This window comes from Leptonychotes weddellii, chromosome 4 (genome assembly GCF_054177405.1).
Source record: "Leptonychotes weddellii isolate Sample4059 chromosome 4, ASM5417740v2, whole genome shotgun sequence".
NCBI lineage: Eukaryota > Metazoa > Chordata > Mammalia > Carnivora > Phocidae > Leptonychotes > Leptonychotes weddellii.
In genome coordinates, this window is record NC_138372.1 from 76,448,295 (window position 1) to 76,460,352 (window position 12,058).

The window sequence follows — 12,058 nt, forward strand, 5'->3', positions numbered from 1 at the left end:
ATTCCCTCACAAGGGTGTTTTAAAGACACCAAAACATGAAATCATGATTATGCAAGAAAACAAGATGGAACTCCTCACAGTCAGAGAAGAGGCTGTGATTTCTCATCAAAAGCTTGGCTAATTGATTAATATAGATATATTTTAAGCTAAGACAGAGTCTCAGAATGTGAGTGCACACTTCAGTTTTCTGATTCCCCACTATAATTAACTCTTTGATTAACCATGCCTTTGGAATTGGATAAGTGGGCTACCAATTATTACAGACATTTTAGGTGAGTGGCCCATGTGACGTCCCAACTGCAACCACTTTACACTATCGCATGTCTTTTCAGTGCTCTCACAGATTTTTTTTTGTTGTTTGATTATTTGTTTTGCTTTTTTGCTCTTTGTGAAGAACTGTGTATGTCTAGGGTGTTCCATCAAGAGTTGTACATAAAATACCTAACCCAGGAAGATGTATATGGGGAAAATGAATAAAAGATTTGGGGGGGAAAAAAGTCTCTTAAATGCTTGCTTTCAGTTTAGCTTTTAGAGATTAAAAAAAATTTTTTTTCTTCAAGTCATTGTAATCCCAAATGACTGATGACTTGGGGGAAGAGATGCTATTTATATTCTAAAGTGTATATTTTTTGTCATACAAATATTATTAAACCTAAGTGCAACCTATTCCGTCCTTGTGTTTTGATATGAAGGGTGTTATGAAAAGGAGAGACCAAATACAAGCAGAACTGGATTCCAAAGTGGAAGCTTTGACGTATAAAAAGGCAGATACTGATCTGGTAAGTTTTTAAGTTTCTTGATCTTAATCATATAGAATTCATTGTCTTAAATTTTTATTAGCAGTGTAGAACTCCATTGCATGCTTGTTTTTAAGGATTCAGCAAATGATACTAAACTTTCTTCTAAAAACCGATTATACATTGAGTACCCATTGAGTCTGCAAGCTAAACAATGATGCTTTTCTGCTTTTCCATCTTATATTTTGTCTCTTATTATGAGTAAAGTTTGAAGTTAATTTTTTTTTAAGTGTTAGTAGAAGGTATGGAAAGTACCTAACATTGTTCCAGAAGGTTAGTAGATAAATCCATTTTTTGCTCATTATATAAGGTTTTTATACAAAATAAGTCAATGTTCCTGTACAGTTTTCCCTAGTTCTTGTCAAAACCTTTAGAGAGGAAGTGTCTTTGCTTTCAAGTTTCATCCTTTCCTTGCAGTAGATTTTTATGGAAAATTTCAAACATAAAAAGTGATATAATAAATTCGTATACCCATCACTGGGCTTCATTCATTTCCGACATTTTGTCTGCCTTTCTTCATCTGTCTCTTTCCTCACCTTTTTTCTGAAGTGTTCTCATGCTGATTCCAGACACTATCGTATCACCCGCAATATTTTAGTATTTATATTTTATTGTCTTTGCATATCTTCAGAGTACTACTTTCACCTTGGAATTATTATTCTCATTTTAAAATTGAGAAAGAGGCTTTCAAGGTGGAGTAACTCTCCTAAGTTCATATAGTTCTTGAAGCAGAAGTAGGCTCAGAGGTGGTGTTATCACTTGCCTTCCTCAGACTGCTGCCTCCCAGAGAACAAGTATAAAAGTGGGAAAAATTGAGTATTACTTTGGTTAACTTCTGTTGAATTCTCTATGATCCTTTTTAACATAAGGATTTTGTTTAGTATTGAGTACAATATTGAGTATGCTTATGGCAGTTGCGTGGGGAGTTCTTGAAACCCTCCATTAATCCTAGTATCGTAGCCCCCATCCCATCCTGGCTTGGGGTCAGCCTCCCTCTTCTCTGCTTTAATTTTCTCCCTGACTTTAATCATTTTCTAACAAGAGATATGATTTTGTACTTACTGGTTTTCTTTGTACTTACTATCTTTCTCTCTCTCCCTGTCTATAATCTAAGCACCTGAAAGGCAGGAATTTTTTATTTGATTCCCGAAGTGTTCTCAGCCCCTAAAACAGTGCCAGAGATATTGTGTAGCTGCTCAATAAAAATTTAGTGAATAAATGAATGAATGAAAATTGCAGTGATTGCTCTGATTCACAAAAATACGCTGAAGGCTTAAAGCAAGAAGTCTCTACAAATTCAGACTTTGTGTAGAACATCGAGCCTTCACCAGGAAGTGACTATGAATTATCCTCAGCTTCCCTGAACTATTTTTGTTTTTCAAACTCAAAGTTCTTTCTCCTGGATGGAAGGTGAATGGGCAGTGGTGGACTGCAGTGGACAGAGTAGGAGAATGGCATCTGAGAAAGAAAATAATGGGAAATGTAAAGCCAATGGAACTAATGCTCAGTGGGGAAAATCATGTTTGCCATTACCTCAAGATGAGGAGAAAAAAAGAGGAAACCCAAGGTTAACCTTTTCTTCACAATAGGGAATGTGTGTGTGTGTGTGTGTGTGTGTGTAAATTTAAAGAGTCACTTGGAAAGAACAAAAAAGAGTGGGCATGTGTACAGAAATTATAATTGTATCTTTTGAACTGTGGATTCTTTTTATTTGTTAGGTAATTTTTAAAGATACTGAAAAATTAGCAATTAGATAAAATTTGCCCTTCACTAAATACTAGATAAAGTACAGTATTTTAAAGTTTCAGGAGAATAGTTACATGGCTTAAAAACCAAGCATCTGTTCAGAATGGTTTATATTCATATTTTAAATTGAAAGGAAGAGTAATTGAGATTGTTCCAACCACAAAAATACAGGAAAAAATAGCTTGGGCCCAAATACGGCTAGGCTTTCCCAACTCAACTAAAAAAACACATTTTTTTTTCATTTGACTTGCAAATATTTTGTCTTTTGCTCTATAAAAATTTCCTTGATATCTCATTATAACCTAATGATCCATCTGTATTTATGATTTCATTTTATGTGTATGTGTCATATCCACTATAAAGTATTTTTTACCTAGTTATCTGCTATGTTGTAGGATTGGAGAAATTTGAAACTTTAATTATCTGCATTATACTCTGTAAGATATTTTAAATTAAGATTTGAAACAGACACATTTAACAGACGTTGCAAATGTTTTTTTTTTTTTGTTACCCATCAAAACAGATCCTTCCTAAAACGTATAGGGACTAATTTAATGATTTATGAATGGTACCATTTACGTTTTCAAGCAGTTTATTTGTTTACAGACCTCACTTCCAAATGCCTATGTGTTATGACGGTATCTTTGGGAGAAACTGTCCAGGGTGACTCTCAGAATGAACCTGCCATGATTGGTCACAGAACAACCAGAGGGAAGTTGCTTAGAAATATGCAGGATAGGGTCACCATGGAAACGCGCCCTTGTGAGGTCCTTCTAAGGAGCCATCCTTTGCAGTCACCATGGCGACCCTGGCAGAGAACTGAATATAGCAATCTAGCCTGGTTGTTTACCATGGCAACTCAAGCAGGGCCACTTTGGAGACAACCCTGGGGCCATTTCTATGGAGACCTGCCGGGGCTGCCTTTAGAGGCCCCATCAAAGTCACCTTTGGGTGGGATGCTATATGCAAACCCAGCAAAGCAACTCATAATGAAAAGGTCCGTGAAATGAAGCTTTACCAAGAAGGGCAAAAACTAGGAGAGTTATAATTATTGGGTAGAAATGAGCAGAGTTGTAACATTCCAGAGGTCCTTTTAGACATATCAGGTGACGGTTATGTGGGCTTCGTGGCACACAGAAACAAGGTTCTGGACTTTTACCTTGCCTGTAATTTTGTAAATGCTGTAAATTGACAATAATGGTATTATTGTTAGTTTTTCTCATCACACAAATATGCCTACAAAAATTATGTGTTTGCCTGCAAACTAAAAACAGTGCTTTAGAGTGAATTCTTTGATTTATTATCTGGGTAGTTATAAAGTGGCAGCTTCTTAGAGCTTGTGGTTTGTAGTTCTTATCTCACAACAATAAAATACATCGTTTTAAAATGACCTAAACTCAGTAAAGACTTTCAGAATACCCATTTAAAGTCAGCTCAGCTGTTTTTTCAGTTTTGACATTTAGGCTTTGGAATTAGGTAGATGTAGGATCCAATCCTAGCTCATCTGCTTATTAAGTCTATGACCTAGGACATGTTTCCTAACTTCTTTTGCCTTGTTTTGTCATGTATAATTTGGGGGAAGTTATTAGTACCTTTCTAATAGATTTGTTTAAGGGTTAAATGGTACAGTGTAAGTCAATTATTTGAATCCTAGTAAGCACTCAGTGGTTGTTAGCTGCTGTTATTTTGATGACTTTATAGAAGTAATATTTGAGATGGCTTCTGTAAAATGACTTCAGAATTTTTCCTTGAAGATCAGGGAGCATATTGCATATACAGTCAGTATTATGAAAAGCAGCAAAAGCTCAAGAAGCATGCTAAACTGAGAAAACTAGGTTGATGTATAGGGAGCACGTATAGGGGAGATAAGGAGATGTGGCTATAAAGATAGGCCACAGTCAGTTAGGGAGCCTTGTTGTCTGTCAGGATGAGGAATATGGACTTGATCCTTTGGGCAGCGTGGATCCAGTGGGAGCCTGAACTGAAGAGGTAGTTGAGGAGTTAGAGAGGGGAGTAAATTTGAGAGAGTTGTAGGTGGAAGATAGAATCCATAGCAGTTAAAGAATGAAGGGAAGCCAATGTTTCAAGTTGTTAGTGACCCTTACCATCTCTAGCTTGCAAGGAGGACAGATAATGAATGGCTCTATAGACTGAACTATATCATATAAAATGGAGATAAAAATGAGAGCTATGCAACTTTATGTCATGATAAGATGACCTTTAAGGTAGAGGTATTCAATGAAACCTGTCGACAAATGTTGTTGAGGACCTACTGTAAGAGAGACACTATTGCAGGCAGTGGGGAGATAGCAGTCAAGAAAAGCAGGCCCTCATTCTAGTGGATGGAGACAATAGTAAACAATTAATTAATTAAAATTTAAGTTGATTGTCCTATAAGGATAAGTGTGGAGAAGAGGGAGTGTTTGGGAGCAGTGAAATTTAAAATTGGGGGTCAGGGAAGGTCTTACCAAGAAGATGATTAAGTAAAACCTGAAAGGGGGGAGGTCTGGAGCTCCATGAATATCTGGAAGAAGAGCATTTCAGTTAGAGTCAGTAAGTACAAAAGGGTAAATATGCCTGCACGGTTCAGAAAAAGCATGCAGACTAATGTTGCTGGAATGGAATGAGCAAGTGAAAGAGTTATAGGAAATGAGGTCAGAGGGGTCAGATCCTGAGATCTGGTCTCAGTGAAATAGGAAGAGAACAGTTGAACTGAGGAGTAACACCATCAGACGTAAGTCATGAAACAATTACTGTTCTTGGGAAAGACAAGAGATGGTGTGTATGTGGTGTGTGCATGGGATAGGAGAACACCAGTGCTGGAGACTGACTACCTCTTACAGTCCCACCGGACCAGGGTGGAAGTGGTGTGAAGTGGTCAGATTCCAAATATATTGTGAAGGTAGAGCTGTTTGCTATTTGGACATCTGTAGATTGTGAGTGGGCAAGGATGACACCAAGGTTCTTGGACTGAGCAACTGGAAGGTAAGAGTTGGCATGAATTGAAATGGGGAAGACTTCAGAAGGGACAGGATTAATGGGGAAGATGAAGAAATCAGATTTAGACATTTAAAGTTGATGTACCTATCAGATATCCAAGTGGAGATTTTGAGTAAAGAGTTACATATAAAAATCCATATAAAAATCCAGAGGTCAGGTCAGGGATCCAGCTGGGAGATACATATTTGGGAGTTGTTAGTAGATAGTATATAAAGCCATGAGCTTTGCTGAGGATGAGAAAAAAGAGGTCCCAGGACTTAATGGGACTGAGCCATGACATATTCCAATATTAAAAACCAGAGAAGGATTAGCTGGTGAGGAGAAGGAAAGGAAATTTATATGCTTTGGCTGGTGGTAAATGATGGAACCAACACAATGAACTCAACAAATTTATTTAGGGTCATTCATCCTTTTAACCACTTCTCCATTTATGGGGAATTTATAAAAGCAGCTTGATACAGAATAATTAAGATAAGTATAGGTAATAGAGATAATAGTGTAACAATAACTGAGATTATGAGGAAAATTCAGGTATTTTGAAGAAACTTATCGTTTTTGCAGTTTAGTTATTAAGTTTTCAGAGTCAGAGCTTCTGTTTGAAAATGCTTATTCACTTCGCTGCTTAACTGCAAGATAAATAAGGTTCATCTGTGGTGCTAAATAATGCTGCATATCCATTTTATTTTTGTTTTTATTTTTGAATGGGTGATTTATAGTTTTCCACTCAAAGCAGCATTCAGATATAAATGAATATGAATACATTTGACATTTAGCAATATGTGCATAGAATCTGAGAGTTGGATCTAGATATAATGCCATAGCTGTTTAGCAGTATATTTATGTGAGCAAAAAAAAAATGCATTTTCATAAGATCATTATGATCTGGATTTGCATATAGCCACATTCAGTAGATGCAAACAGATACCAAATTTATTCAAGCTGGTCTTTGCTCTGTATGACTTGCTATTTTTGAACCAGTATTTTACTCTTGTCCTCAAATAGTGGCTATTAATCTTCAAATGTTCTTGATAGTGTACTAAACACTGCACAAAGCAAGATTGGCTTTCCTCTAAGCTTCTAGGAAATGATAGTATTGACATAATTTTTTTGTGTGTGGTGGGGGGGCAGAGGTCGCCTCTACCTTTTCTCAGATATTTATTGTCCTACCTCTCTCCCTTGACCTTTTACAAATTTATTCCTTTCTGTGTGCCTCATTTCTTAGTATCTGTTTTCCTCTCTTGGCTTCTTTTTTGTCTGTTTGCATCTGTGCCCCTCACATACACACAAGTACACACAGGTACATATATGACACTCATCCAGTGGAAGGAAAAGGGACTTTTTTCTTGTATATTTCCTTTTATCCATTTACTCTAGAAGGCATCCAGCAGACTTTTCCTCATTTCTCACTAGCCAGAGTTGTGAAAAGTCCGTGATTGAGTCAATTACTTGGAGTGGGAATGTGGCCATCAGAATTGACTTAGATAAGCCAACAGTATGCCCCCTGATGCAAATACCAGAAAAAAAACCAGGGCTCTTTCAGGTAGTAAGAAGGGGAGTGGAGAATGGATTCTGGGTAAAAAACTAATAGACACGTGCCGCAAATACACAGTGTAGCACGTATTGGAGTAGTATACCACAGCTGGGTGGGAGTTTGGGACAGGAGGGTGGGGGAGGCTGTAATCAAAACGGCCCTCAGCAGCTTCTCCTCCCAGAACAAAGTCCCTGCCAGTGCCTAGAATTCCTGTCCCTTTATACCTTCGGCAGCAGGCCTCTCATTCAGGGCATTGTTGGTTTGAGTGGTTGTGGGGGGGAGGGGGGTGGGGCATGTACTCCTATTTACATAAACTTGTAAAGGAGGCTAGTGGATATTTGAGTCAATGGTAAAACATCATGTCTACCCTATGAATAGGAGTCTGTTGAGTCTGGGATCTCCATCTGAAATTGTACCATATTACTTTCCCCCTCTAACATTTATTTTTATGCTCCTGGCACTTTTATGTAGAGCTGTCCCTGAAAAGTATTTCATACAAGGTCTCAAACCCAATTGCAGAGTTGCATGTAATTTCAACCACAACACTGTGCTCCTTTGTAGTTTTAGGCAAGTTATTTACGTTTTCCTTGCCTCAGTTTCCTCGACTATAACAGTTGTGGGGAATATCTTCCCTACAGTGTTAGTAAATCAGCATCTGAAAACTTAGTCCAGTGCCTAACTAATGTTAGATTGTAAATATTTTTATAAGCAATATTAGAAGAACTTTCTTTGAAGTGTGTGTTGGATGTTTTATTCTTCTAGAGCAAAGTTTAAGTGTGGCTATAGTTTTGCTTCTTGGACCTTCACAATGTCAAAAAAATATATTAAGAAAAAAAAAAAAGGCAGCAATTAGCTTGGCTGAAAAATGACTGCTCCCAGTGACCCCACCTAGTCACTCTAGGTAATTGAATAGATACTTTAAAACGTATCTGAATTTGGGGCGCCTGGGTGGCTCAGTTGGTTGAGCGACTGCCTTCGGCTCAGGTCATGATCCTGGAGTCCCTGGATTGAGTCCCTGGATCGAGTCCCGCATCGGGCTCCCTGCTCGGCAGGGAGCCTGCTTCTGCCTCTGACCCTCCCCCCTCTTATGTGCTCTCTCTCTCTCATTCTCTCTGTCTCAAATAAATAAATAAAATCTTAAAAAAAAAACAAAAAAAAACGTATCTGAATTTGTACAATCAAGAAGTTGTGTTTTGGACTCCATGGGATTATTTTAACTAAACTATACTTGGTATTATGCCATTGATTTATAATGAAGGACTTTTTAAAAATGAGAACCATAAATCCCTTTATGATAAGCATCAACAGCACTGACTACATTTTATTTTTCATTTATGAAGACTCTTGAGAAAAGTTTCATTTATCTCTCAGCATCAGCAATAGGATCTAATTTCTCCTGAGCCATTAGCTTTTTTTTTAGCATATACATCAGGTTTTATACCTGATCCAACCCACCGTTTACTTTAGTTACTAGACTACTGAGAGCCCCAATTCAGATCCAGTTCTGTCTGGCAAGTAAGTGTGTCTTTTGTGTGTCATCCTCACCCCTGGCTTTAACCATGTTTTTCCCTACTCTTATTTTCCCTCTGCACTAATGCCTTTATTTACTTACAGGGTTTAAGCTAGTTGTGGAGTATAACTTTTGAAGCCATTTCAAATCTAATATGGAACAAGTGAGAAACATCAATAAAAAGAGCTTAAAGTATTTCAAATCAACTAAAAGATCAACACATTTTTTATAACATATTTATGATGAAAAACCATGTTTTAGTCACTTTTTTTTTTTGAATCCACAAACACTAGCATGTCTGTTGTGAACACAAATTTGAACGCTGGCAGGCTCATATTAACTGTTACCAAGAAAATTAGTCAGGAGATATCTGAAGGTGAAGTGAGAAACTTGTATGACTTCCAGAAATTTTTACCTATGAAATTTGCTTAGGGAATGTATTACATCTTAATGTTTACTGATTTGAAAAAAAGAACACATAAACCTACAGTCTTGATGAATGAGGCTTGTGTATGCTTGTGGTGGGTGAGGGTAGAAGGAGGGAGGAGACAATGGAAGGCTTAGAAAAACAGAGGCAGTGTAACATTGTTGTAGATGATTTTCTAAAGGAAGATGGTTAGCTCCTGTCTTTCTCTCCGAACATTTTTTTCCCCCACTGTCTTAACTGCAACAGAAAAAGTAACAAATGGATAAGTGAAAGAAGTGGTTTAAAATTCTAGTCCTGTCTTCTCAGGATTTAAGAAATTCTACTTAACGGTGTCCTTGTGGATTTGTGGTTTGGTCTGTGGAGTTCTGCCCACCATAGATATAATAGTTTAAATAGCTGTCCCATATAGAAACTCAAAATAGATTCAATTTCCTTTTAATTTAGACTTTTTGTTAATAAGAAATGTGTCCTAAGGGTCTGTCTTACATATCTCTTTCACTCCCGGCCTGGCCTAGGCCCTCAATAAATATTTGATTATGCTTAGAGCAATAACACACTGGGAGTCTGAAGCCTGGAGAGGGCTCTGATTCACTTTTACTTAACTTGTGACCTTAATCAGACATTAATTATTCTTTATCCATGAACATGCAGAAATAATGCTTACTTTGAAGAAATTTTTTTTGAAGATGAATTAATGTTTATAAATCTAGAGCTTGTGTCAGTAAAAATTTTGGTAAGTTAGAGGAAGAAAGTATAAAAGAATAATATATGTTAGGGAAGATATAATGGTACCATAAAACATGTTATTTAAAGTATGAATCATTTAAATAGCACTACTAAAAATAAAAAAAATTATATTTCCATGAAGAATAGAACCAGTAGTTTTTCTTCCAGCACAGTGCTGGATTGCTAAATTAAGTGCATTTTGATTTGTTATATTTCTAGGCTTTGGAAAGGAAGCATTTTCTCTCTATTAAATCATAGTCAATAGGGCAGTAAGTTTAGAGAGAGATACCCTATCAAAGCAGCATTCAACTTTCAAAGAGTTTCTAGACCCAAACTAGTGCTTTCCATTGTCTATGCATATTTTGCCGGGCACTGTGCTAATCATTTGCATATATTATTCAATGTATAATACTACAAGTTCGGTAGTAGTTTATTCCCATTTTGTAGATGAGAAAATCAAAGCCTAGGTTGTCAGTCAGCCAAGAGTTATTAGCTGCTTCCCTCTCCAGGCACTTGGCTGTGGGGAAATTGCAGGGATGGAGACCGACAAAGCCCCTATCCTTAAAGGTGATTGCAGTCTAGTTGGGGGATACTGAAAAAAAGGAAAAAGTAATAAATGACTATGATAATTTGATAACCAAATTAAACAAATTTAATAATAGTAAATTTAAATTAAATTAAATAATTTAATAAATTATGAAGGGACTGAACCTGGGCGATGCGATAGAGAATACCAGGAAGGGAAGAGAAGGTCTTTCTGAAAAGGTAACATTGAGAGAACAGGTGAATGCTGATAAGGGGCAATCATTCCAAGATCCGGACACAAGTGTTCTAAGAAGAATCCATGCAAAGCGAGCTCTGCACGTTCCAGGAGCTTAGTCACAGCTAGTGTAGTTGGAATATAGAAAACGAAGGGGTGGAGGCTGGGGATGAGGACCGAGCAAACAGGATAAAAACACGTAGGTCTTGGGTTTTATTCTAGTTGCTGTGGGGAGCCACTGACAAGTTCCAAGCAGGGAAAACTTGTGATGCGAAATGTTGTGTGCTTGTAAGTTTGGTATTTTTTAAATCTTGAATTGACTTATAGAAAAGTTGTAAGTACAGCTCAAAAATCTCCCCACCCCCCACCCTGCCTTGAGCCACTGGAAAGTAAATTGCAATCCTTATACTCAGGACTCCTTGATGGTGCATGTTTCTTACAAACAAGGACACTCTCCTACATAGCCATAATACAACTAGGAGTATCAGGAAATTATCATGGGAACATGACTTTCATCTAATGCTCAGACCCCATTCAGATTTTGCCAGGGTTCTGTAATGTTATTGACAGCATTTAGTTACATGTCTTCTTCAGTCTGTAACAGGTCTTTCATCTTTCCTTGACTTTCATGACCATTACATTTTAGAGGCTAGTTATCGTGCAGAATACCTCTAATACCAACTTGTTTGGTTTTTCCTATGGTTAGATTTAAATTATCAATCCTTGACAGGGATATTGCTCAAGTGATGCTGTGATGTTTTCATTGATCTCTGTCAGGTAGCACAGGATTTTTATTTGGCCCATTAATGACAATGTCCTCTTCGATCAGTTGATGAAGGTGATATCTGCCCAGCTTCTCCACTGTAAAATCACTCCTTTCCCTTTGTAGGTAATAAACACTTTGTGCAGAGCTACTTTGAGACTATATAATCGTACCATTCGTTATCATACTTTAAACTTCCAATTGATTTGTGTATGTGTGTTGTGTGTGTGTGGTTGTGGTTTTCTATGTTAGTAAGTCCGTTACTATCACTGTGTATTTTGATATGCAAATTGCCCCCAGTTTGGCTAATAAGGCAGTCGTCAAGCTGTTTTTTTTCCCTTTTGACATGCTCCCATCATTCTTTCTCATACAACAAAACATTCCAGGCTCTTCTTATACTTTTCTTGTCCTCAGTCCTTTTTCTAACAAGCCCTAGTTACTTTTTTTTTATTATGTTAATCACCATACATTACATCATTTGTTTTTGATGTAGTGTTCCATGATTCATTGTTTGCGTATAACACCCAGTGCTCCATTCAGTGCGTGCCCTCTTTAATACCCATCACTAGGCTAACCTATCCCCCCACCCCCCTCCCCTCTAGAACCCTCAGTTTGTTTCTCAGAGTCCATAGTCTCTCATGGTTCATATCCCCCACCTATTTACCCCCCTTCATTTCTCCCTTCCTACTATCTTCTTTTTTTTTTTTTTAACATATAATGTATTATTTGTTTCAGAGGTACAGTTCTGTGATTCAACAGTCTTACACAATTCACAGCGCTCACCATAGCACATACCCT

General features: G+C 37.3%; 1 protein-coding gene across 5 annotated transcripts in view; it reads left to right on the plus strand.

Moving 5' to 3' along the window:
* The window catches only part of SNX7 (sorting nexin 7), a 112,382-nt gene that overhangs the window by 42,653 nt on the left and 57,671 nt on the right, over positions 1-12,058 (plus strand). For all 5 annotated transcript variants that reach the window (XR_014145006.1, XM_081818847.1, XM_081818846.1 and 2 more), the window contains exon 7: positions 693-779. Coding sequence is in view for 4 of the 5 variants with exons in the window: in XM_081818847.1 (XP_081674973.1) it covers positions 693-779 (87 nt within the window). In the remaining variant the exon portion in view is untranslated. The remainder of the gene's footprint in view (positions 1-692; positions 780-12,058) is intronic.